Source organism: Myiozetetes cayanensis, unplaced genomic scaffold, assembly GCF_022539395.1.
Source record: "Myiozetetes cayanensis isolate MyiCay16 unplaced genomic scaffold, myiCay2020 scf6-25, whole genome shotgun sequence".
NCBI lineage: Eukaryota > Metazoa > Chordata > Aves > Passeriformes > Tyrannidae > Myiozetetes > Myiozetetes cayanensis.
In genome coordinates, this window is record NW_026087853.1 from 37,576,322 (window position 1) to 37,603,801 (window position 27,480).

The 27,480-nt window shown below is 45.5% G+C and overlaps 1 protein-coding gene across 1 annotated transcript; it reads left to right on the forward strand.

Annotated features, from left to right (window-relative positions):
* The first annotated feature begins 668 nt into the window (after positions 1 to 668).
* Positions 669 to 24,819, forward strand: CRY2 (cryptochrome circadian regulator 2). Its single transcript, XM_050336592.1, has 12 exons — positions 669 to 896; positions 3,696 to 3,804; positions 8,760 to 8,902; positions 16,014 to 16,198; positions 17,496 to 17,584; positions 18,604 to 18,744; positions 19,237 to 19,548; positions 20,628 to 20,779; positions 20,904 to 21,106; positions 21,561 to 21,650; positions 22,185 to 22,326; positions 22,804 to 24,819. Exons 1-11 carry the CDS (start codon positions 712 to 714, stop codon positions 22,322 to 22,324), a joined length of 1,749 nt encoding a protein of 582 aa, XP_050192549.1. The 5' UTR covers positions 669 to 711; the 3' UTR covers positions 22,325 to 22,326; positions 22,804 to 24,819.
* Positions 24,820 to 27,480: the final 2,661 nt, after the last annotated feature.

Consider the following 27,480-nt stretch of genomic DNA (forward strand, 5'->3'; position numbering starts at 1 on the left):
CTTCAACTCAGAAAAAATTCTAGGTTTGCTCAATGGCATTGATCCCTTTGCTTGGAACTTGCTGCTGAACAGTTAGTTCTGCAGAAATCTCTGCCTCTGACATCTGGCCCTATGCAATACTCTGTGCTGCGATTTCTGATCCCAGGGGTCAACAACAGCAACACCCTGTTGTGAGCTGCGATGCACCAGCTTTCTAAATCCCTGGCCCCTTTAAACATAAGGAGTTATTTGGATAGTGATCCTGGGCAATCCATGCCATTGCTTTATACCCTGCCCCATGGATACTACATGATGTACCATGCCCCGAGAGTGATGTCTAGCCACATCTACAGAAAACCACTCCATTTCTGCCCAGAATAGGTTCCCGTTTAATTTGGGAGGGTGCCAGGTTTCATGACCACAGGTACCTTTTTGATGCAGGCCGCCATTGAGGGTCCTTGAAACATTTTTAATTTTTAACGTTGCACGTACGGACTTGGGGCGGCCGATCCCGCTGCAGGAAGCCGGGGTTGGCTCCCGGGCTCCGCTCCGGCTGGGATCGCCCTTGCGGGGGTGCCGCGGCCGCTGGGGGGCAGCAGAGCGCCCCAGGCCCCCGCACGCCCCGCCCAGCGCGCTGATTGGCTGCCGTGGCGCGCGCCAATCACGCGGCGGGGCGGGGCGGTGGCGGGCGGCGCGCGGCGGCCGCGGCGGTGGGAGGAGGCGGCGGCGGCGATGGCGGCCGCGCTGGGCCCCGCGCCGTCCCTGTGCCGCTCCGTGCACTGGTTCCGCCGCGGGCTGCGGCTCCACGACAACCCCGCGCTGCAGGAAGCGCTGCGCGACGCCACATCCCTCCGCTGCATCTATATCCTGGACCCCTGGTTCGCCGCCTCCTCCGCCGTGGGCATTAACCGCTGGCGGTGAGTGGCGCCGGGCCTGCGGGCGGGGCGGGAGCGGCGGGGAGGCTCCCGCGGTACCGGGGCGTTCTGGGCGCGGCGTGGGCCGTGTCGGTCAGGCCGCATCAGCGGCGGGAGCGGCACACGCTGCCCTGCCTGGCCCGGCCCGGCCCACGCACCGCTCCGCCGGCCCCCTCTGCGGGAGAGCGGCTGTGCCGTTCCCGCTGGGCCTCGGCGCGGTCTCCGCAGCGGTGCTGCCCGACTCTGTGGGAGGATGCCCGCAACTTTATGTAATATCATTAGATTTTCTCCTTACCGGCTGGGCGAATGTATGAGAGCAGCAACCCATGGGCATTTAGCTTTGGGAGACGCTGCTCCCTGGGTTTAGAGACAAGCGCAAAGAATCCTCAGCGCTGCGTAGCTTCTCCACGCCTTCCCAGTGCCCTTCGGCTCCGGGCACGCGTAGGCATGTGCGCACGCAGCTGCGTTCCTCCCACCCCACAAATTTCTATGGAAATACATATCGGCTGCTGCTGAGGAGGTAGAGAGGAAGATATGTGTGGGCTTTTCCCCACTGTCTCCAAATGGAAGAATGTACGGCATGAGTGGTGTGTGCAGAGAATAAGACCTCATGTACCTGTAGCCAGTAACATTACATAACCCTGTTGTCTCAGATCTCAACTGCCTAAACATTTGGAAATCCAATCCAGGTAGAGATTCTCCTCGACAAGACTCCCCTGAATACAAATGAGGCAGATTTCCCCTGCCCTCACACTACCCCGGGACGACCACCTGGCTAAAGATCCTTTGAGAGCCCTTTGAAATGTTATGTAGCTGTGCACTAGGGAAACTGTAGTAACTGATCGCCTCTGCTGTGCACCTTAGCTTCATCTCAAGGAATGGGATTATATGAGTGATACCTATGCATTTCTAAAACTCCACAACAGAGGATGGCTTAAAATTCTAAATGTGCATAAATTACCTCAATGTACACGTTCAAATTACAAAAAATTGTGGATTCTGTTACAGATAAGCGTTGTAGGAGCCTGAAGTGGTCTTTCTGTAGACCAGACATTCTGCAGGCAGCAGAAATGCCTTTCACGTGCTGCTGTTGTTGCTGACTGTCCCCACTTGGAAGAACTGAAGCACTAGCACAACAGATTAGTTCCTGATCTGTTTAATCCTTGTTTGTTTCTACCAACATTGCGGAGGGAGGGAAGCAGTGGTCTTCGTGTTGTAGTCATGGAATTTATGAGCAAACTGAAGATTTTTAAATAATGTTTTCTGGGAGGTGTGTGCCTACTGCAGATGTCAGAAACCAGCACCACTGGCTGTTGGGGAAAAATGTATTAGCAAGTTAGTTATGTTGACCAAATTTCGGTTAGTTCCCATTGAGAGACTTGGCTTTGTTTTGCTAATTTTTTTTTGATGCAAATACTTTTATTCAGAGTTCTGTTCTCCAAAGGCAAATGTTTATGTTTTACCTAGTTCTCACATATTTATCATATTGAAAGTTCCTTGTTATTTAACTGCACAGGATGTGTGAGCCACACAGGACTAATGCTTGATAAATTTTTAGAACACCTGGGAAAGTTGACATTCCTATTTAATAGATGAATTGTGGGCTAGGGGAGTGGTTTGTTTACCTGGACCTGGTTCTAGATGTTCTGCTTTTTGATAGAGGGCCCTTCTTGCCATGAACCCCACGTCCTTTAGTCCCTTGAGATGTGCAGTGGGAGCTTGTTCTATGTGTAAGCTCAGTTTACGCTATGGGCAGTGCAGCTGAGGCGAGAGGAAACCCCCACTTAATTGTAGTTTAGCTTTCCTTAGCTGTGTGTGGTCTTAAGGGAGCTGCTGCTGATACTCCTGCCTCACAGATCACGCTGCAGAGTGGGCGTGTAGGAGTGAGGGAAAGGTAGAAGTTGGCAGGCTCATTTACAAAGGGTTGCAAGTTTGCCAGCCGTGCCAGGTGCTGAGGAGAGACTAAAGTTTTAAAGCTGATGTCTTTTGCAGAGTTAAACAAAACAAAGTGATTATGTAGGTGGGAGGACCTGTGTGAGTGGGAAAGCAAAGATGATACCTTTAATGGTTTGTAACTCAGTGGGGGAATCAGTCAAACACACAGTTACCTGCAGAAAGCACTTACATGGGTCTTTGGAGTTTTGGGGTGAGAGGGAATAGACGAATACCTTGGTATGCTCTCATCTATGTGTCTTCATGGTGAAAGATGAATTGCAGTTCTCTTTGCAAGTATTTTAAATACATGTGATTCTTGCCTCAGGAGATCCTGGTGCTCAGTCGTGTGGTACTGATGAGCTAGGAGAGTACATTTCTCTGCTGTGACATGGCATACTTGTAGCCAGAACTGTAAAACTTGCGCAGTTCTTGCAGTATTTCATTACATTCCTTGGAGAAATTCCATCGATATTTTTCTACTTCATATGCAAAATCCCTCCTTGCCCCAAAACCTATGAAAGAATACAGTAGGGAATTATATGGTTTATGCTTTTCTATGTCTTATAATGTGGAGAGGGCATCTGGCAGGAGTGTTCTCCCAGCTCTGAGGGAGAGCATGGGAAGGGGATTTCAGGAAGAAGGAAATCCTGGAAACCTCTTGCATCTGAACAAGCTGGCAGGAGCTGCAATCTTATAGCAGTTGTTAGACAGACCAGGGATGAATATGAATTCTTGTTTTCTGTTTCTTGTCTGAACTCCAGTTGGATTTGGTGATGGAGTTTTGCTGGAGTTCCGCACAAATTCTCATTTGTTTTTTAGCTGCAACCAATCTGACTGACATTAACTGCTGTTGTTTCTTCTCTGCAGATTTCTACTCCAGTCCCTGGAAGATCTGGACAACAGTTTAAGGAAACTAAACTCTCGCTTGTTTGTTGTGCGAGGGCAGCCAACAGATGTCTTCCCAAGACTCTTTAAAGTAAGAGAATAATTTTTTGGAGCACAGTGAAAAAAAAATCGATGACCTGGTGCTAAAGTTGTTTTCACTCACTGATGATTGGAGATTCCTTTGGCATCTCTTTAACTATAACCAGTTCTTCACTAAAACAAACTTTTGTCTTTAACTACTGCTAACTACTATCTATCAGGGCCAACTTGGGAGCCAGATCCACTCCTAAACTCAGACTGGCAAAGAAATTTAGTAGTAGGGTGTAACCTCGTATCAGGCTTCTCTTTTGGATAGTGGTCTTGACCTTCGTTACTGTAAGTCAGCTCTCACAGGGCTGCCCTGTAACATCCTGACTCTATTGTGTTGAGAACTTCTTCCCTACTGGTCATTTGGTTCCTGCAGTTTTTACTTTGGAAGACTGCTGTGTCCGTACACCTTTACGGACAATTGGAAAAGCACATTGATCTTTATGAACTGCAAATAGGACTTTGTGTTAAAAATTCAAAATTCAGAAGCTTTTATGTTAGATGACCTTCCTTTTCTTCTTCTGTTCAAGGATGCACTTCAGTCAACTCAGCAGCAGAATATGGCTTGGATCCAAGCTTCTTGCTGATGTACTGGTTAGGATGTGGAATATTCAGTTACCTTGTTGCTCAATGATGGATTAGGGGGATACATTTCTAAAGTGGTATGTCAGTGCTGCAGATGTCAGGGCTGACAAGAGCATCTCCTTGAATATTGAGGCTCCTCAAGCAGTATCATTCTTCTGTGTCCTGCTCCAAGATTGTATTTCCCATGTCTTTGAAGGTTTTTGATGGTGGCTTTGCTAGAGTGTCAAAACTAAATGAAAAAACACAGTTCCCCGTAGTCTTATGAGTTGGGTTTGTCATGCGACTTTGGACTGTCATGTGAACATATGGTTGACAAAACTAGTGTCCCCAAAGCCTATTAGAGACCAGCTGCTGAGAAGGAGAGGTAAACTTGAATCTGTACCCTCCTGCACTAAATGGTTCTGATGTGTATTTTCTGGAGGAGGGCAGTACTGGGGAGGAGAATAGCACTATGCAGGTGAGAAGGGGCACTGATACTTATTTTGGCTTCTGCATTTTAACACATGACACAAAGTATGTGCTGCTTTTAGTCTTTTCAGAGTCTGGGTTATTTTTATCTTTTGATCTGCAAATAAGTTCTGGCTATCAGCATTCATGACCTCTTTATTTTAGTTCAAGGTATTCACAGGATAATTAGAACTTTGTTGGAGAAAAATGCTTGCTTTGGTTAAAGAGCAAAAAGTAGTTGGCAGAGTCTGGGGTTTGGAGAGATGGTTGTGGAATCACCCAGACCTGCTTTTTGTTGTAGTCTGTTTTGTCTGGGGAGGTGAGTTGAGGAGTATCTCAGGTGTGATGTAACAGAGCTGAAAAAAAACAGAGGCAAGTTTATGCCATTACATGGTAAATCTATGGCTTTCATGGGGATTCAGGCCTTTGCAGAGCTGCTGCACTGAACAGTGAGTTAACATAAGCTCATGCCTTGCTGTCACCTGTTGTGGAAGGAGAGTTATGTCACATGTGGTAATGCAGCACTTAGATCTAATATAATTTCTGCTCCTGTTGCCAGTAGCTGAGCTACATTGTTGCTAACAATCGCTGCTAAGGCACTATTGTGCATGGATACTGTGAGAAGTGTATTTGTTAGCGATGTGTTAACCTTTGCAGAAGTTTTTTTTGTCTCACTCTATCTGAACAAATGTCTGTAATTTTACCTCTTCTGTCAAAATGTGTTGTTTGTTCTCTGAAGTCTGCTCACAGTCCCTTTGGTGTCTTTTGCCCCTACAGTTTTTCTTTGCTATAGGCTAGATAAAAGAGACAAGTTATTAGTCATGCCTTTTGTTATGTATATCTGGAGCAATTTGCTGTCATACAGCTAATGAGTTTTCTTGTTGGTTGCGCTCTGCTTCCTATTACTACTACATCACATAGAGCAGTGGCCTTCTAAAAACTGTAGGAATACATGAATTTAAAGTTTTGGATGCTTACCTGTTGTGGTTTTGCTCTGGGTCAATGTGCTTTGCACCCCCCCACACAATTATTATTAGTTGAGAGAAGGTTTATGCAGACAAAAGAGACTGGATTTGGGGAAAATAGTATTAACATTTATTACTAACAAGCTAAAACTAGAGAACTATATCTACAACAATTTCTACTTAAGTAAAGGTGCTATGTATTTACAGAAAAATACTTCTTCCCCCTTTATATCAGTCCAAGGAGGAAAAGCAGTCTCATTCTCCATTCTTGGAGTTCCAGGTCTCCTCAATAACTCTGCAGCACTCTCGTCACAGCTGGAACTCCTTTATCTCTCTCTCGTTCTGTGTCTACCTCCAGGGCTGGGCCTACCCCCCTCCTAGGCTAAGACCGGAAGCTGGGAGTTACCCAGATTCTGAAGGTTTTTCCTTCCATAGGCTTGCAAGGGGACACTTGCTTACTATGGATCTTCTTCCATGGAGTTACAGGGGATAATGGCTTATAAGTCCACCCCTGTTCCCTATGGAGGTCCCTTTCCATGGGAGAACAGGTCCTTGATAGACCTCTCCAGCATGGGTCTAACATGGATCCCTTACTTTGATCCCCACATCTCACCCGAGCGGTTCCTGCTCCAGCGTGAGGTTCTCATCCCCCTTAGGGTCATAAATCTTCAACAGCAACAGCATGGATCTTTCACTGAGATCCCAACATGTCACCCAAGCTGTTCTTGCTCCAGCGTGAGGTTCTCTCAGGGTCACAAAATTTCCAACAGAACTCTGCCTTATCTCAAGTCTCTCATGAAGTCTCGGCTTCCTCATGCATCAACTTACTTCATTGTAGGCTCTTCCACGAGCAGCACAGGGGTCTCCTCATCCCAACAAACTTCCATAGGTGGCAGGGATTTATTTTTTAGTCTTTACCCTGCTGAAGGGAGAGAGCGAAAGGGGGAAGAAGCAAGCCCCCCCACTTCGAACTTCTCTCTCCTGTTGCAGCTTCAGCTGCCAGCTTTGACCTTGGACACTCCATTTTCTCTTTGCTGGTATTTCTTCTGCTGCAGTTTCTGTCCAAGCAGTTAGTCTTTTAAACTTTTTTTTTCTTCACTCTCTTACCAAAGAGAAGGAAGGAGGGCTTCAGTGCTACACCTGCCCCGGCCCAGGGCCGGGGAAGGAGGAGGCCTTGGCCCATCTCGGGCCCACCGCCTCTCTCTTACATGGCTGCTGCTCTTAATTTCAACTGCGACACAACCCTTCTCTTCTGTTTTCTTAAATATGTAATTAGCAAAGGCGTTACTGAGAGTTTTAATTGGCTTCTTGTCCGGAAATTCACTTGGACAAAACCATTCTCAGCCCCAGGGGCTGGCCAACTGGGCAAAACCACGACATTACCTAAAATTTCTGCTAGCCTTACATGGTTTTTTTTATTACATTCCATTATTTCAAGGCAGTAATACGTATTTCTTCAAGATTAAATCCATCTTTTTCAGGTCTTCTAGCTGATACTGTTTTTCTTATAAAAGAAAAGTTTAAAATTAAACTGATAAGTCACATAGGAGCAGGGCAGTGCCTGGAACATGTCAGTCTGACCTCTGCTCTGAGTTAGGGTACTGTCATGTTCTTACTTGGAAAAATGAGTGGAGGACCTCTCTGAGATGTACTTTCAGTGATACGTAAGTGGTTTTATTTCACTTATTACCTAAGTGGTTTATTTCTTTGTCCTTCCTAAAATTAATTTTAGGACTGGATCAGCAAGTTTGGAAAAGAATGGGACTTGTGCAGTTGTTTTCTGCTTCTGAATTCCCTTCCCCATCCTTGGCATTATTTTTAATGGTCTTCATTAAACTAACCATAATTGTTCTTTTGCTTTGTTTCTGTTTTGGAGGTGAAAAAGTCTCCTGTATATACAGAGCTGACTTAGACTGTCTCACTTGGAGAATGTGGTTCATATGGTAGCTGTGTGAGGGTTTTTTTAAGTGTCTATAGATTTCTGGCTGTCTTTGACTAAAGTGTTTGCTAAACAAATCTGTGGGCTGCTGCTCTGCTTGATGGATGTCTTGGGAGGGTCGCTGTGGAAACTGTGAAACCCTTTCTCATAGGATTCATTTTCTGAGGAAAACTAGGCCGTAGACTTTGAGAACAGTCTGTGCTCTAGAAAAGCCTGGAAGAGACTGAATGCTATTTCATAAGGCCTATTGCATGTAATTTGTGAGGATTCTATTAATGGTATGAAGAGCAGAATAGGTGCATGGCATGACTAGGGTAAACTTCAGGGATTGGAACTATGTGATCTTTAAGGTCACTTCCAACCCCAACCATTCTATGGCTCTGTGGTTCTAAAATAACTCCCAAAAGGCAGGATTTTACCTTAAATCTGAATCACGGTATCATACTCTACTGTGCAGACCATAAAGGTTCACTCAGTTGCCATCCTATGTCCTGCATTTCCTATAACCTGTTTCTTGCTCTTTGGGTTGGACACTAGTTCCCTAAGATGTCTTTTAAAGAGACATTGGGAAGAATTTAGAATGTATTGGTTTCACTTAATGATAGTTTCCACATAAAAATGCAGGGTTTTGAGTAGAACATGTCTTGAAAGAGTTGTCTGAAATGCCTTCTCTGCAAATGCTGGAACAGGATGGTAGGGTTACTTTGGGACACCATATGCAACAAAACGAGGTGTTTCTAGGCTTGGGAACTGAGCTGAGACCTAAGCAATAATAGAGAAGAACTCAACCTCCTCCGATGTGTTAAACCTGACATTTGCGAATTTGCATAGCAGATGTGGTGTTTGCTAGAGCTGATAAAATTGTCTTGGGTTATCTCAAATCCAGACTGCTGTTCCTCACAGTAACACACTGTAAGCTTCCATGACTTAGCACTGTCCAGAAATTCTGAAATCCTTGTTTGTAATTGTGCTGATTAGAAAGCGTCTTCTGTGTGACAGCTGGGTGTATTGTGCCTTTTGCAGGAATGGGGAGTCACTCGTCTCACCTTTGAATACGACTCAGAGCCCTTTGGGAAGGAGAGGGACGCAGCTATCATCAAACTGGCCAAGGAGGCTGGCGTGGAGGTGGTGATAGAGAACTCCCACACCCTCTATGACTTGGACAGGTATGGGGAGAACAAGGGCAGGGGTGCTGTCTGGGCTAGGCTGGGATTGTTGTGTCTGGGAAGACTTCAGTCTGCTCCATTACGTTGATTGCTGTCATCCCGTGTGAGCCTAGAAGGATTACTCTGTGCACTCGCACTTTTGATTAGAACACGTCAAAGTGCTCACAGTGACGCGAATGTACAGACAGGTGTTGCCTCAAGCTTATTAAACTCTGCACTTGACTGTCATTTAATTTGCTCAGCTGTGTCCGATTGATTGCTCTCCTTGAGCATGTCCTCACTGTATGGACTACTTTTTTTTGCTTCATTGTAATAAAGATTGTTGACCAGTTGTCTCAAGCAGGTTATGAAGGCAGGGCTTTTAATTCATGGATGTGCCAGGACAGCTGGAAGAAGTAAAATAAGGTAGATTGGGACAAACTTACCTTATTCTAAAACCTGAATGCCTTGTCTTTGTTGTGTATTTGCTATGAAGGAGCTTTGTTTTGATGCTGAGTTTTATATATTTACTTATTATATCTCTCTCTATACATGTGATTTTAAGCGTTGAAACAGTCTTTCAGCTAAGACTCTGAGGTGTGCTTGATTTCAACGATGTACTATTCTTACAGGTTGCCTGCTTTTTTTCTTTTCCTTTTTTTTTTTTTTTTTTTTTTTTTTAATTTTTTTGGATGAGACTTGTGCCAGTAATGCTGAATTTGGATTTTCTCCTATAAATCTTTAACATCCATAACTTCCCATGGGAAGGAGCTTTGCAGTTAGCACATGCTGTGTGGGAATGTTTGTCTTTGGAGTGAGGAGTATTCTTTGTAAACCTTCTTCATGACCAGATGCTACTTGGTAATTTTTATTTACCGGTGTTTATTACATCCTCACTCCTTCAAAGTCGATGGGCCTCACGTTCTTCCTCATGTCATCTTTGTCTTTTCCAAGGTGGAGAGTCCTAGTTTAAGTTTTCGGGTGGAATCTGTTCTATATCTCATAAGTTTTGTCACCTTTCTTTGTATTTCGGGGTATTTCTAGAGATGGAGAGCAGTGGTGAAAACTGTGACTAGTGTGCAAAATGTAGGGGTGACATGGATTTTTAGAGTACTGTGATGTTTACTGTCTTCTTCTAATACTCCTTCTCCTAATAGTAGCATTATTTTTGCTTTTTGTGAGTGCTGCTAAACACTGAACTGATGTCTTGGGGCTTCCTTCCAGAATGGTCATAGCTATTTGAGGGGCTACTACTGTATAAACAAGTTTAAGATTGCATAGCTATCTTGCATAGAAACAACATGACCAAAACTACATTTCATCTGGAATTTTTGTCAGCTGGTCATGTGGTGTGTAGGGAAGTTTTTAAGTTGCCTTTTACCTTTTGCTATCCCAGACAGTTTATTGCATTAGTAGGCTTTATCATCATGCTCTTTTTTGTCCCTTCCCAGATACTTTATAAAAAATGTTGAGCAGCACAAGCCCTAGCTCATCCCTGTGTAGGGTTTCCCTTCCTGTTGGAAAAACTAATTCCTGCTCTATCTTATATCTCAATTTTCTGTCTGCATGGACTTTTTCCTTTATCCCAAATTACTGTGCTTTCTTAAAAATTTTTCAGTGAGGGGTCTAGTCAGATGGCTTCTAAAAATCCATGTAGGATATATCAACTGAATCTCCCTTGCCCCAGGCTGAAATGTCACTAATAGATTTTCAGGCACAGCTTCCCCTTACCAAGCCCAAATTAACCCCCCAGCATATTGCATATACCCATGCATTCAGTGTTTCCATTAATATTTCCTACCCATCTGCCTAATGCACATAGCAGACTCTATTCATTCCTCCCTCTGATGCCCCTGAAACACTTTTAAAATCTGGAGTTGTATTTGCTTTTTTTTTTTTCCCCCTTGCAGAATTCGGACAGTTTTATGGTACATTCAGCAGCTATTAGTTTGTGTATTTTGTGATGCCCTTTACACTTCCTGGGTGAATGTTTGCTGGTCCTGGCAAGCTTTTGCTGTTCAAGCATAGCTTGTTTTGTGGCATTAATTTCCCAGTCTGTGATCACATCTGATACATTTCCTTTAAAAAAATCAAGATTCATAACCTCTGTAGATAACTCCATATTGAATACACTTGCAAAAATAAATGTAGAGGGTTTTGCTGTGCTGTTACAGTCTCTGTTTTTTTTAATGACTTGATCATCTCTTGGCTCCAGAAATATCCTAGAGTGTCTGTAAAGGGCATTTTTAATTTTATTTTTTTTTCTATTTAAACTTTTTTTAAAAGGTTTCTCAAACTTTCATTTGGGTTGAAAGGTGTGAGGAGGCTGTGGTTTCTAATTTAACCTATCAGGTTGGTGGGTTTCTATTTTGTCTTCATTTTTCTGAAGGATTCTGCTTTCTATTGTCTTTGCTGATGTTATTCTTTAATTGCTTTGACTCTTGTGATCTTTCTGAAATGTTTTTTCATGGTTTGTGTGTGATTGTTGAATTTTTTTCCCCCCAGAATCATTGCCTCTCAGTGATCTGCCTCTCAGGCTTGTTCTTTTTGCTTAGCACACTTTTTTACTTTTTTTTAAGCATTTCCTTTATTGAAAGCATAGCCATTATGGTATGCCATTGCTCCTGGAAAGTTGTTAAATTGATGCATGCCAAAGTCATAGTTAGTGCAGGCAAGTGATAACTAACATTTTAAGTTATACCTTTGCCCTACCTAAGACCAAATAATGAATTGCCTCTCCTTGTGGGTTCTTCATTAGCTGTCCATGGAGCAGTCCTTTATGGCAACTAGAAAATTGGGTTTTGGCAGCTGATGGGGTGTGGCAGCTACTGAGTCTGTGTGTATGGAGTTGAAGACTCCAGTTATACTGATATTTCTTGGTTCTTGGCATCTCTGAGATTTCTCAGCAGATGGTAATACAGTTCTGATACTATATTTCTCCCGGAAGCCTCATAGTATATCACCCTCCAGCTGTGTTACTGTCTTCTAAGTCACAGTATGTGTTCTGCCTCTGCTCAGTCTAATGTTTTTCCTGAATAGTTAGCTGGTGGTAATAGTACCTGGTAGTAGCATCCTACTTCTCATCTTTCTTTAATCAGATTTCTGACAAGATTGTTAGCCCGGTTTTAAGCAATTTAGACTAATCTTCCATGTCTACATACATGATTCCAGCAGTTCTCCTCTTGCCCTCCCCTGACACGGCGCCCAGCCAGGGAGGCAGTGGGCAGGGCCACAGCATTCTGGGACCACCTCCACCAGCTCCTTTTAAACATTTACCAAGAACCTGTGCAGTTAACTTCCTAATTTGACCAGTTTTACCCAGTGGGAAGATTACAATGTGCCCCTTGTTGGCACTGCCAGCGTAGCTGTGTGATCATCAAAGCATCTTTTCCCTGCTCTCCCTCAAAACAAAGAAAGAGAGTGCTATAGAAAATCAACATCAATGCTGGAGAATACTGCTAAGAAAATCTGGGAATTCCCAGTCAAGATTAGCGATGCTCAGGTTGTAGAAGTCAGACAGAAAAGATAATCTCTTGGGTGTTATCCTAGCCTGCTCAAAGCCTTTACTTGACTGTTATTCTGTCTGACAGCTTCCAGCTGACAGGTTGTTTTGTCTCTTCTCTGGATCTGCCTATTTTCTCCTTAGGATCTAAATCCTTTGTAGTGTGCTCACTGGTGGTCAGCACTGTGGTTTCCAAAATCCTGGGCAGGCCTGGGTTATTCCAGGGGAGTGGTTTAGTTCAGAAAAGAACATTGTGATCTTCTAGGTTTGTAGCGTGCATCCAGGAGCAGCTTTTCCTCAATGTCCTAGCCTAAGGCTGAAATGTTGGTTAAATGTGTTTTAATAGAAGCACATCCTAACCAAGCACTGGAGAAGCGTGCATACCTTGGTGGTTCTGCAGTTCAGTACGCTATGCTAAAAAGATGGGTTATTTCCATCTGAGAAGTTCAAGTCAAACTTGTGCCTGCCAGATCTTTTTATTCTCTCCTATCTTGCATGGTGCTCTGGTGTCAGGTGTTTTCCCCCAGTGCAGATGCCCAGCCTGTCATCAAGTCACATCTTCATCTTTCATCTGCTCAGTATGTGTCTGCAGAAGTTGAATTGTTTGTACTTTGTTCAACATCTGTTGGATGGACATATCTGTTGCTTATCTCTCCGTTATGTTCTTTGAATCTGTAGAAATACCTCTTGTCTTATGTACACGTAGCCCTACATGAGCTCTCTGGAGAGGGATTTAGATCAGAGCAATTGCATAAGCTGGCAAGGCTAACTAGATAGTCCGCGTGAATTGGTAGTGGGGTGCGTTGAGCAGCCTGCTTACCGAGCGCTGGCAGCTGGCTCTTCCTCCTGCTAGGAAGCAGGAGGAGTATACTCAGTGCCTTGCCAGAACCTGGCCCTGTTATTTGTAAGTGAGCTGAGGTGTCAGGTTTCTGAGGCAAGCAGCTTTCCCTATCCCCTTAGCCATCCTGCTGTGGCACTTCTGAGGAGGTGCAGGTCAGAAGCTGATACCTATGAGGGTGTGCATTCTAGTCTGCAGACGCTCTGCTGTCACAGGTGACTGACTGTTGGAAACCTTATAATCATAGCAGTGCTGGAACTATGTTTGCTTAGGTTTTGTTGCCTGCTGTCTTGAGGTAAAGTGTGACTGTGTGACTGACGGTGAAAAAGACCCTCATAACTTCTGGTACCAAGGTACTACTGTCAGGTGGTGCTGGGCAGTAGTAGTGCTAGTTTGGTAGCACAGCCGTTTTGTGTGCTCACTAACTAAGGTTAGGTTCTGTGTGATCAACACAGTGATTCTGCTCTTCTCTGTTCCACTTCAAGAAAACTACACGAAAAATTGCCACATGCAGTCTGTGCGTTGCACTGGGGGAGATGGATGAAATGGGAGTACTAAATCCTGGGGAGGGACCTCCGTTTTTTCCTCACTGCTGAAAGTCCTGTGAGGTTATATGGCTTGAATTAGAAGGACAGTGTGAGGAAGGAAAGCTCCTCCTGCTCAAGGAGCTTCCTGTACAAATCTTTGTGCAAAGGCTGAACAGCACTACAATACCCAGTATGTATGGTATAATAATCCAGTATTGTGCAATACCAAATATTCAATACTGCTTTTTATGGCAGTATTGTGAAAGGTCCAGATTTTGTGCATTGTGCCAGCGTCAGGTGCTGTGAAATGTGCAACTTGTCCTAGTCCTATTCAGAAGATTTGTGTCCCAGATCCAGTAACTCTGTTTAGGAATTCATGAGCTGTACTAGGTAACTTCATTCATATTCACCATCTTGATGATGTCACGTACAGACACTGGCATCCTGCTAGTCACAGTGATTTACTCCAAATAGCTAGCTGACCACAAGAGTTCTAGCTGTGGATCTGGGATGTGGTATAGTGGTCTGGATCTTGGACTGAGTTGCAGCCTCAGCAGATCTGTGGAAGAGGACTGAAAATGAAAACAGAGGCATTGTGAAAGAAGTAGCTTCCCTGCCTCCATTCCAAGCACCTCAGGGCAGACACAGTGCAGCTTTGTCACCTTTTCTCTTCCAAGCTCTTAATTCCTATGGAAACAAGTGAGCCTCTCTTAGAGTGCTATAACTGGAAATGCTTCACTTCTCTTACAGATTTTCTGGGGATCTTGGGCTGGCTCAAAGCAAGCCACAGAGAAGATAGTGGTGGGTAGTATTCATGAGAGTTCTGTTATTTCTTGCCATCTCTAGGATGTTACAGGGAGACAGCCAAAAAGTGCACGTGGGAAAGCAGAGGAGATGCGCTCTGGTGTGGTGGTGTAGGACAGGATGTGTTGGCTGCAAGGCAAATACAAACAAATACACGAGCCAGGGCAGGGCAGAGTGCTGTGGCCGTGTTTATAACCCGGCACTAAAATTGTACAGTGCTTTGTAGTCTTTGCACATCCCAATAGCCCTCCCTCCCACCCTCCCTGCCCTGTTGGTTAGAGTCTTTTATCTTCTCCCAGTTTGCAACTTGAAAGCAGAAACACGGGAGGAGACTACGTGTGGCTTCATTTTTAATCTCTGCCACCGTGCTGCCTGCGGGGAAGGCTCCTCTTCCCTCGGTGCGGGGTCTCGGCGGGGTCACCGCGGCGCACACGTGCGGGAGCGCCCGCGGCCTGCGTGTCGCTCCGCCCCGCTACACGTGCGGCCACGGGGGAAGGGATGGCACATGGCGTCCGCCGGAACACTCGGCTTTAAGCCTGGCCCTTGCATAAGCTGTTGATTGTAATGGGTGGGGAAAGCTGCTGTGCTTCAGCTCCTGTGTGAGCTGCGGGGTTAGCTGCCTCAGCTTTATGTAATGCTGGCGATCCCTGTACTGTCTGCTTTGCTGTTAACTCCTTCCTCTCCCTGAAGAAGAGGGGTTAAAAATGGCATCTTTCAGCATGGGGAAGTTTACCTTGCCCAGGGGACTTCTCAAAGCTCTCTGTCCCAGGAAAAATTAAACTGCATGGCCCCAGCAGGCTGTGGATGCTTAGTGAAGTAGAGAAATGGGAAACTGCGACTCTGTAACATGATCTGATGCAGGTGAATAGCATGACACGGGGCTGCTGTGGCCTTATGACATGGGGGAGGATGGTGATTTCCCTAATCACAGGGAAAGAGGAATGACACAAACTGGGATTTGCCTCTTCTGAGGTAGGTGGAGGAGGGGTCACTAACAGGCTAGGTCCTCTGTGTCGGACAAGGAGGAAGTAAGGTCAGAATAAGGTTAGGATATCACAAGATGTTAGGGGAATGGATGCAGATCTAGGATTTACCATCTTGGGGAGACAGAAAGGCAGTAGCTAAATTGAAATTTCATACAGTGGTCTGATGAGGAGCTCTGGGAGAGAGGTATGATGCAAAGTCTGAATTCAGATGGAGCTGTTTTGAGGTTTTTTCCTGTGGAGATGAGTAACGTATGTGCAGTGCTTTGTTTTCTGAGGTATTTTTGGATTTTGTTTGTTTGGTTTTAGTATCCCTTTGAAGAATGCATCAAGTGAAAGATAGGTCTATAACGATTTTTGTATCCAAAGTAAAAGGCTATCCTGAGCAGAGATAGCGGGGGGCAGTTTGGATGTCATTTCCTTGTGTATTTTGTGGTAGTGGGGCTGTGTTGTTTCACCGTGCTTATTTTATCTCCAGAATAATTGAGCTGAATGGCCACAAGCCACCACTCACCTACAAGCGCTTCCAGGCCATCATTAGCCGTATGGAGCTCCCAAAGAAGCCAGTGAGCACGGTAATAAGTCAGCAGATGGAGACGTGTAAAGTGGACATCCAGGAGAACCATGATGATGTTTATGGGGTCCCGTCGCTGGAAGAGCTGGGTATGTGTCAAGAGCAAAGGCAAGGATTAACTGCCCAGCTGAAACAGGATCTACTGATGCTGTTTCTGATGGCAGGCACGTGTTCTCACCTAACGTGGGCTACCTCTAGCCATAGGAGCTGGCTAATGTTTTCAGTGAGTGCTGGACCTTGTGTCCCTTGCACTGCTGTCAATGCCCAACATCCCCCTTTAGCATTGCTCTGAAGTGCTCTGCATCTGTCCTTGTGTTCTCTGAGATACTGAGCATGTAACCAGTGTATCAGTATCTCATGTCCTCACTAGCTGCTTTCCTCCTACTGCCATCTCAGCCGCATTGTGTAACAGACCTGAAGAGGTAAACTATGTAACAGGCTTAGATAATTTCATTCAGTTATTGCCAATTTAGGAGCTTAGCAAGACAAAAGATATTACAGAAGCTTCTTTCATTCCTCCTGCTATGCCTTATGGTTCTGTGCTTTCCTTGGAGAAGGAGAATGAATGGCTGAGGCATGGGGAATGCAACACCTACATCAGGGAAGTGAATCTAAATGCACGGAAAGAAAGGATTAATGCAGAATATTGTCTATGTGTCTGTGACTGGAGGCTCCATACCAGCTATATAGGAAGTATCACTTTGTATCTTAAGGCGCAGTTTCAAGAGGTGTTGTAAAAGTGTGGGGCTTCACAACAGGAGTATCTTCAGAGCCACAGTCCTGGATGGATCCACTTGCTTTATTGCCTGGCCTAATGTGAGACTGCTTGTAACCCTACAGTGCTCTACTTGCTGCCAGGGGAAGCTCCTCTGTCAGCTCAGAGCAGTGCAGGGAGACTGTGTTACTGGTTCTCTCTTTGCAGTGGTTCTTTAGCACTAATCCAGTGCCTTCCCTAGCACCAGCTTTCAGCAGAATAGGAGCCTCGCCAGGAGCAGCCAGGCTATCTAGTGAGCTGCTGATGTCAGTGGCAAGGTATTTTGTAAGGCAGAGCTGTGGAGCAGATGTTCCATTGCCAGCTACTCTGGTCTTTGGAGCAGAGCCCTAGGGGTAGTACTGACACACCAAAGAGACTGCTAGTGGTGAACAGTGGGGGAAGTCACCCTAAGGCTGCCTGAAGTACTGCAGGGAGAGGCTCTTGTAGTGCAGTGTCATGAGCAGGCGCTCCTCATATTCACATGATTCACCTGATGTACAAGGATTAGAGCAGCAAGTAAGCCACATCAGTCAACTGTAATATGTAGTGTGTTGCTGTTATTAATGCTTAAATCAGTATCTGTACCGTTTGTCTAGTCATGGCTTCAAATCTTACAAAGTTCTTTGTCTCAGGCTTTCCTACAGATGGTCTTGCCCCTGCAGTTTGGCAAGGAGGAGAGACAGAAGCTTTGGCGCGGCTGGATAAACACTTGGAAAGAAAGGTAACCCCTGTTATTTAAGTGGCAATTCCTGCAGACTGTGTCTCCAAATGAAAAACGTAGAGTGTTGCCCATTACTCTGTTCCCTGTTCTTCCTAGCACTGGTCATAGCATTCGCCTCTGAAAAGGAGTGTTTGGCATTTTTTGAGTACTTCTGTCATCTTGGCTTGTGTGTGGAGCAGGGAGATCCTGGGCTTCCTCAGACCCAAAGAATTAGAGCTGTATATCATTAATGCTGCTGTTTGAAGCAGAGAGGATTCTTTTCCTTGTTTCTACCTCTCAGTTTCCTTTAGAGGAGTGCAAACTTGGAAGTTCTCCTGTAAGTTGTTCAGTCCCTCCTATACACTGCACACCATCTCTTTTTATCTTTAGCTGAGGTATTAGTGCAAGTACATGCTTATAAAAGAATGCCTTCCCCTTGTCCTTCAGCCTGTTAATAGGTTGTCTCACTGATTGGCATTCCTTGAACCCCTTGCTGAAATAATCAAATTTTTTCAAGTAATGAAAGGTGTCCCAGCTGCAGAGGCATGACTCAATTTTAACCAGTTTGTACTTCTTTAATGCTGGGTGGCTTGGTGGTAGTTGTGAAAATCAAAGCATAAATACTTGTGCTAAAAGGGGACTAAACTTTCAACATAATGCTCCACAAAAAGGTCTGAATTTCCCCAGTTTTTTTCTTTAGTATGAAATGGCATAGACATACCTGGACATAAACAGTTGTATTAGCCTGTATCCCTAGAAACTGTCAGGGTTATTAACTCCTGCATACAGAGCTAATTTAATCCTTTTCTTTGCCAAAATAACTAACTGGCTTAAATCCTGGAGCAAAGGTTTTGCATTTCTTGAATGGGGTGTGGAAGTTGGGATTGCCCACTAGAGATTTCTCACAGCAGTGTTTGAAAGTGAATAGAAGAGACTGTGCTGTCAGACCTGAGTGGTCTCACTAGCTGCACAGAGGCCTGCCTTAACAGTGTCCCACAAATACTTGAGGGTTTTGGCTGATTTCTCCTGAATCTGTCTAGGCGTGGGTTGCAAATTACGAAAGACCAAGGATGAATGCCAATTCATTGCTGGCCAGCCCTACAGGACTCAGTCCCTACCTGCGTTTTGGCTGCTTATCCTGCCGCTTGTTTTACTATCGTCTCTGGGAGCTGTATAAGAAGGTAAGACAAAAGAGACGTGGAGAGCAGGCTGGGTTTGAGCATATATGTAGCATGGTGCTGGTTCCCAGACAGTGCCAGAACAGATACAAAAGTTCCAGTGGCCTCCCTCATGTTTGACTGTTGGGCTGAGCTAGTTCCTATTACAGAAGAGGCTCTTGGGTGAGAAAAAGTGATTTTCCTGTAAATATTCCAGCAAACCTTAAATCTGCTGGTACCTTGTTCTTCAGTGTGGACTTCTGTGTTATGAGCCATGTAGAGCCTTTTAGTTAGTTTTGCACAAGTCCGGTCACTTGTCAGTGTACTGAGTGAACCAAAAGCAGTGCTCTGACTTAACCACTGGGGCTTCTGGTAAGGGGGATCTGGAGTTGTGCTCCTTTATCGTGGTGGTCAGCAGCTGACTTGGGAAATGTGTATAAATGCTTGGGTGGCTTATGGCTCAGCTGCATGAAGCCAGTCCTGTGCTTGTGAATACCCTTGTTCCTTCCTCCACAGGTGAAGCGGAACAGCACGCCGCCCCTCTCTCTGTACGGACAGCTTCTGTGGAGGGAGTTTTTCTACACAGCAGCCACCAACAACCCGAAGTTTGATCGCATGGAGGGGAATCCCATCTGCATACAAATTCCCTGGGACAGAAACCCTGAAGCCTTGGCAAAGTGGGCAGAGGGCAAGACAGGCTTCCCTTGGATAGATGCAATCATGACCCAACTGAGACAAGAAGGATGGATCCACCATCTGGCTAGGCACGCGGTGGCCTGCTTCCTGACCAGGGGTGACCTCTGGATCAGCTGGGAATCGGGAGTCAGGGTAAGTCCTGGCATTTTCAGATATTTGCAGGAGGCCATAAGGAAACCAAAACCTCCCTGGCATTCACTTCAAGGATGGGCACACAGGTATGGCTTTTGCTTCATGTGTAAAAGGTGCATGGAAGAGAGGATTTGCTAGCAGGCTCTTGGCCAGCCAACAGCCTGACTTCTTTCTGCCTTCTACTGTGAGGCTCTGACAGTATCACAAGCCTTGAGTAACCCTAACTAAATGTATGTGGGACCCACTGGTAAATATGGACTAGGGTTTTGGGGGCTTTTTTGGTTTTTTGGTGGTTTTTTTTTTTTTTTTTTGTTAAAAATTCTCTTAGTCCATCTGTTTTCTTTGCAAGTTTAATGCCACTTCTTAACCGGACCTTTTTCCTCATTGTGTAATTCATCACCGTGCCGGTCAGGGAACGCTCCATGACTGTGAAATCTGAGTCTAGAGTCTCTCAAGGAAAGAGGTAAAAGACCCTCCTCTTGGGCCATCTGAAGGGACAGCCACCTTGAAACCTACCCGGTGTACATACTGCTGTACACAAAAAGTGGAGGCAGGGACACCTAATCATGAAGCTGAGAAAGCAGAGCATAGTTGAAGGTGCTGCTTAAGGTGCAGCATCTGTGCATGGATGTGAGTGAGTTACTGCTGAAACCTTTCTGCCTCTTGGTGGTAGTGTGCTCTGGGACCTTCAGAGGGGTTCTTCTTGTCTTGCTTTGATGCACGTTCTTCTGTGCAGCATCCTCTCCTTCCCACGGTTGGTGCTTTGCACTTGTTATGCCTGCCAGGCTAGGATCAGTACCCAAAGCTTGCTGCAGCACTAGGTAGTGATTTAGTCTAGGTAGCTGCATGAGAGATAAGCCAGCACTTTACCAGTGTGAGCAGACCATGCCTCCGTATGTGAAAGTGTCAGGAAGTGAGATATATTGACCAGCCAACTGCCTTCAGCCAGCAGATCGCCTCTTTGCTGCCGCTCTGTTCTCATAGCTCAGTGCCTGCCATTTGAAATAGTGTCTTGGGTCCTACTGCCACAAAGTCCTATCTGGGGAAGGTCTCAGTGCCTTTTCTTCCAATTGATGCAGGTATTTGATGAACTGTTGCTGGATGCAGATTTCAGTGTAAACGCAGGCAGCTGGATGTGGCTTTCGTGCAGCGCATTCTTCCAGCAGTTCTTCCACTGTTACTGTCCTGTGGGCTTTGGACGTCGCACAGACCCCAGTGGTGACTATGTTAAGTAAGTGATACGACTGGGGCTTTTTTGTTGATGGATCTGTGAGCCCAAGTCAATCAGTGACTGACAGGTGCATGGTGCTTTCTGTGCATTGTGTGCGCTATGTTGGTTTTTACTTGTGTTGCAGGAGATATCTGCCCAAACTAAAGGGTTTCCCCTCACGATATATCTATGAACCATGGAATGCCCCAGAGTCTGTGCAGAAGGCAGCCAAGTGCATCATTGGGGTGGACTACCCCAAACCCATGGTGAACCACGCAGAGACCAGCCGACTGAACATCGAGCGCATGAAGCAGATCTACCAGCAGCTGTCACGCTATCGGGGCCTCTGTAAGTACCAACAATTGCAAAAGTTTGTGGCTAATATGAGATAAAATGCTGGGAGGAAAGGTCATGATTTAAAATAGATAGCACTCGTCTCTCTGGCCAGTCCTTGCAAGAGAAAGCAGTCCTTGCCAAGTCTGCTCAATTGGTTTCCAGGGAGAGCTCCACTGAGCTGCTGGACAGCTAAGAGGGGTAGAGTTTGATTAGTTTTGAGAGCTGCTGATAGCAAGTCACCATCCATATATCACCAGAGGTCCATTCTTCACTTTGGAAGAAAACCTAGGCCATGCATCCTAAACAAATATGCTGCTGGATCACAGTATGTGTCTGTGGTCAGCACTGTGTGAGTGCAGCTCTGAACTCATCCTGCTTTGGGATATGGATGTGCTGTTTGGTGATCACTAAGGTGTTCCCATGTGTGTTTTGTTTCTTAATGTAATATCCTCTTGCTGTTTTCTAGGTTTACTGGCATCAGTCCCTTCATGTGTGGAAGATCTCAGTGGCCCAGTCACAGACTCGGCTTCAGGGCAGGGCTGCAGCACCAGTACAGGTGAGTTGAAGTTGTTTGTGTGCTTTTGAGTTTCCTGTTGACTTAAAAGTGATAGGCAGGAGAAGAGGATCCTTTTCTAATAGGAAGAGAGTGTGTAGCTAGGAAAACATAGATCACATTCACATTCCTTTCAGCTTTCTTCAGAAGTATCCAGTGAGCCTTCATTTGTAAAAGGGCTGAAGAATAGTTCATTAAAGTTAATCTTTTCCTGCCTGTATGGGATCATATGCAGCCACTTAAGGGAGAAGTGTGGATCACTGTAGGGGTAATCAGGTAAAATTAAGCCGTCCTCTGTCAAAGAAGAATGCTTTTATGTTTGTTCTGGGTGACTTCATTCTGCTTTTAACAAAGCATTTTTAAAAGTTTCCAGGGAGCCTGTGGCAACACATCTCTGTGCTGGTGGACTGCACAGTCTTCTTTCTCCCAGCCCTTTTTTCCATTTCTCCCTCCCTCCCAGGCAGGTTAGGCCTGGGTGTACCTGTGAGGCCACCTAAAAGCAGGGAAACTGTTGCAATGACTCTTCTTCCTCTGCAGGGTTGAGGCTGTCCCAGGCAGACCAGGCTTCTCCAAAACGCAAACACGAGGGAGCAGAAGAGCCATGCACTGAAGAACTGTACAAACGAGCTAAAGTGACAGGCCTCCCTGCTTCAGAGATCCCTGGCAAGAGTTTATGATTGTGAGTAGTTCCTAGCATGATCTGGCTTAAAGTACCTGGTTCTGGAAGCTAACAAGGCTCAATCTTATTTACTCCCTGCACTGTAATGAACAAAGTGGACTTCTTGTGGAGGGATGTGGCTCCTAACTGTATTTCCATAACCCTGTAATTTGGCAGTGGTCTGCCCACTGGTTGTTTTGCATGATAAGCTGTTAGATCAGTTGTCCAGCAGAAAACTGTGCCCTGCTGCTGGAGCAGGCATGGAGCACAGTTGTGGGGTTTCTCCTGTGAAGCTTCTTCTCCTTCCACAGAGCGGGTTTGCAGCCAGGTTTGCCCATGTGGTGAGGGTATGGGCTAGAGGAGGGGAACAATCAGGTCCAGTCATCTGCCTGCAATGCTCCAGATCCCAGGAGGGAAAGAACTGGTCACATGTTTTGGCAATTTTTTAGTATGAGAGGGAAGGTCAAGGCAAATTGTCTCTTCTGCTTTTTCCTACAGCCAACAAAGAGCACCCTACAAATGAAGAGGGAGAATGCTGAAGAGGTGACCAGAAGAGTAGGGACGGCTGCCACAGAGGGACTGGAACTTGTGATCTGCAACAGAAAATCTGGGGTCTCATATAACTGTGTAATTCCAATAGCTGCCGCAGAAGGGCACTGCATTACTTGTGCTTGGGAACATTTGGCTTTCTGACCTCCAAAGAGCCAAATATGTCTCTTCTCAACCATGCCCCAAATCTGTCCATGTTTAAGGGAGCAAGAGCCTTCTGTCAACTTGTTCACTCTCAGGTGTATCTTTATTTTCTGACAGTGGCTCAGTGCATGCAACTTGATGCATTGATGTAGGAGTCAGCATCTGCGTGTCTCACAAATAGTGAACATCCATTCTCATCAATACTACTAGGCAGTGATGTGTGCTGATTACTTCAAAATTATAGTAGGTGTTGAGAAGGAAACTGCTACAATGTCAAAAATAGAGTACCCGTCCTATAAGAGAACAAGGAAAACTTGGTATTTCTTTCCTTAGGTTAAGCTGACGAGGGAATGCTTTCTGAGTAAATCAAGGTAGTGCTTCTGTAGGATGGAAACAAAATGAAGGTCAACTGTAGCACAGGAACAGATACAAACTTACACTTAAAAGGCACTTAAAACTTTCCTGCAAAAGAATCTTGCTGCTGCAAGGTGAGCCATAGTGATGTTGCCTGGAATGGGCAGCTTCAGAGGTGTTTGACATCTGGGAAAGAGGCACTCTGAGAGAAAAAGAATTCTGCAGAGAATAAGATCATGCCTTGATATGAATGAAGCAGTGTCTCAGATTAGGTGTGGCCCATATAATAAGGGAGCTACACCTGAGCCCAGCACTCAACAGCATTTCCTTCCCTGAATCTCTCAAATGAAGTGACTTATGTCTGGTGTGTAGACTGTGGAGTGCCTCATGCTGATGGAGGATGTATGACACATCAACTCCTTGAAGTGAGTCTTCCTCAAGCTCAGAGTCCAGTGCCCATTCTGTGTGCCCATTCTGTTTGCTCTTTTCTGTATTGGCATCTGTGTTTTGAGTTTCTACACAGTACACTCCTGTACCTCTTGCCCTGCACGCTGCTCCTCCTTGCCATTTGCATTCACGCTGGTGTTTTGTAGCCTAGCGGGACGATTGTGTAGCTGTCCTGGCTCTTAACCATGCATTCCTTGCCCAGTCCTCTTACATGTCACTCCAGCACAGTGCTGGCAGAGCGCCTGTCACCAAAAGCACAAGGGAGGGTAGTACTGCAGAAAATTCTCTCTTGTGGCTGTTTTCAAGAGGGATTAGGTTGAGTAGCTGGTCCCGTGCAGTGGGCTGCTGTTGGCACAGTTTTCGTTTGCTGTCCAAAACCTTTCATCCGTGCCTGGCACAGATAGTGTGGGGCTATATGTGAGCTTATGCAACTAGCAGCTTGGGGAGTACAGGAGTTGTCTCCCATTCTGACTGGGATAATCAGATTCAGTTTTGGAGCCCATGTTTGAACCCAGAGCAATAGGGCTGCGAATTGAAACTGACTCAAATGTATCTGAGAAACCTGAAATGGTTGAATTGAGTCTGTGAGTAAATTTTTGAATAGCTGAATAACCTTTCCTTCCCACTCCCTGAGGCACTTACCCTGTATTCTTTTTCCCAAGGGAATGCATTGGGCAGACTGAACAATGGGTTGAACTGACACAAACAAAGAATCACTTTTCCTAACCTTACTTTCTTCTAGAGTAGTATTCATAGCCTGCCTGGTGGATAGCCCAGTCATCAGCAGGTTTTGTCCCCTTCAGTCTGACCCAGATATTACTCCCACTGTCTTGAGGGTAGAAAGGTATAAAGAAAAAGAGATACTCCCCCACCCCCATCTTCTGCTGCAGAGAGAAGAAAGGGGAAAGACATGCACTTTGTACACTTAGATTACAAAAATTGTGACTTTTGTCAATTGGAGAGTTTCATGCTTAGGCAATGGTCTGTAAATACAACTTTTTATAAATGTCTTTAACCCCCTTTTTCCTGTCATCCAAATTATTTCACTTGGTAAGTGGCATTTTTGGGGATGGATCTGTGGGGGTGAGGAGTCAAAGGAAGGGGAGACCAAATCTCCTAAGGGATTTCTTAGAAGGCTTTGTCGGGGAGGAGGAAATCACATTTGCAAGGTTTCTGTCAGCACCTGGGATATGGACGGTGGCATTTGGAAGAGCTGCACCTTGGACAGTAGCACTGAGGACACAGACACACCAGGCCAGCCAAAGATAAGGGAAAAACTTCCTGCAAGAAACCTGTTAAGTAGGCTGGGATTCATTCCACTCTGGCATCTTTTCCCAGCTGAAATGATAAAGGTGGGTAAAACTGTCATGAATAGGGGATGATTGTTCAGTGTTTTCAGTAATATTTAGAATTGGGCATGTTTGGTTAAAGTACAAGATGGTAGAATGAACACAGCTGCACCTTCCTTAGTCTTTGTGGCAAGTTCTTCCTTAGTTTTGGGTGCTGACAGTTTGGCTGAGTTCAAAAGAACTTGACCAATTCACAGGGAAAGAAAAAGCCTTCAGTAACCATTAGTGAAGATACCATCTTTGTTTCAGGAAGCAGCAGAGGACTGCTGGAGGCTGATGTAAAGGAAGCAGCATGAAGTGGATGCCAGATTGGGGTCTCTGTTTCTTGGGATAATGACTGTTTCCTCTGTCTCAGGGCTAGGTGGCAATATGTGACCTGACGTAGGCACCCCCAATGCAGGGACAGTGTGAACTCATTCCTTGGGTAGAGGGAGCAGCTGGCTTTTGATGCTCTGAGTAGTGGCTTTTGGGATGCTCCCAGGGTGGCATGAAGGCTCTTTTCAACTGAGGTTGGGCACTGGGGTGTAGGAGTCCTATAGAGCTATGAACAGTTGTTCAAGATAGGTCTCCTTCAGTGATTGAGCCTTGGCTGTTCCAGTTCTCCAGCTAAATCATGAACATAAATACACCAGACTTGGTAGTCTATTAACTAGCTAGGATACAGTTGGAGTCAAGTTCCTGTGTATTATGCCATCCTCAGTGCTGCTGTGCAGAGCCAGTTACTGGAACCTTTCTTTATCTTGGGAGAATTAAATGAGGTACATTACTTTCCTAGTACCCAGCAAGATTCAGGGAGTGTATGTAGCCATGCAGTTCCTTGTCCATGTTCAGTACTGGGGCTGATGCAGGACAGCAGTGCCTGTGCCTCACTGTTGGGCATGTTTAGATAGCACCACGCCGAACACCAGGTGAGCGATTATTGCAAACAAGCCAGCCAAACCAAGGCACAGTTTTAATTCTTTATAAATAAGCATTTAAAATTTGGTGTCTCGTTTGCTCAGCTAGTTTGAAACAAAGCGTTAGAAGATGCAGATTAGGGTGTTTCACAGAGTGCTACTGGAGGAGCTGCTGCCTGAGCGTTCTCACACCATTCAAGGAATCGCACACCTACCACCTGAGGCTTTTGACTGCTCGGACCAGGGGCCTTTGCAGTGGGCAGCTCCAGTGTGCTGACACCTGCACTTCTGGACCCTTTGCTAACGTGCACACATGCACACCCCATTCTCAGGCCCATTCCTCCTTCAGGCTCAAACCTAGGTTTCCTGTAGCAGAGTCTCAGGTGTCAGATTTATAAAAATAAATAATTTACTACAATGGTACAGCAGCAGGTCAGCTCGAGCTGGGTGCCTGTGGAGAGGGATCCCGAACAAAGAAATACCTGGACAATTATATCCTTATGCACCTGCCCCTCACATGCTCTCTTACTTAAAATAAACAACTAACACCTCTCAACAGGAGGTACTGGAGCATGTCTGGTCTACATGGTGGGCAGTGTGGACAGTGCATTGGTTAACTGAGGGGGTGTGCAGTCAAGGCTCATGGTATTGCTGAATTGTTCTCGTTTTTGATGAGGACCTTATGATCTTGAAAAAGTAATACTTCAGTGCTTGGAGTGGCTCACACATGACAAAAATCTTTTGAAAACAGCAGCCTAGGCCTAGAAGATGAGGAACCAGGATGACAGCAAACTCAGTCCAGCTTTCTCTACCAGAGTGTTTAAACCTGGAGAGGCTGGGTTTGAGGCTCCTTCTCTGTACTGGTCAGAATATCTGTTTTCCCTGTCAAAGGAATGATGGTGATGTTCCTCAGGGTTGAAAATGGCTAACCTCTCTAGCAGAGACTGACTGCCTGCTCCATGTGCTGGTGCTTGAGAAGATTTCCTTCCCCCATGTCTCTTCTGTTTGCATGAGGAAGGAGCTGGAGTGGTTTCAGGAACAATTGGCTGAAAGGTCTGAAAGTAGGAAACACACCTGGATATGAAGAGATGGGAGTCAGAGATGTGATCATTGTGACAGAGAGCAGTAAGAAGGATGGCTGATCAAAAGAGAGTGAAGTGCTGGTCTGGTATTACAGCTGCATCTAGTGGGGGATCAGATGGTTCAGCTGGAGGAGAGGAGCAGGAAAACTTCTCTCAGCACATAACCTTTCCTCAGGTTTCACTTAAGACTACTCAAGTTGGTCTGAAGTGAACCTGATGGTCAGCTGGATAATTTGAAAGCAATAAAAAAGTCAGCAGATGCCTTGTGGTCAGAGATGCTGGCTAGGATGGAAGCAGAGTCTCTTATTTTGCAGGAGATGTGCCTGCAGTTTCCCAGGGGCTCTGGGCTCTACT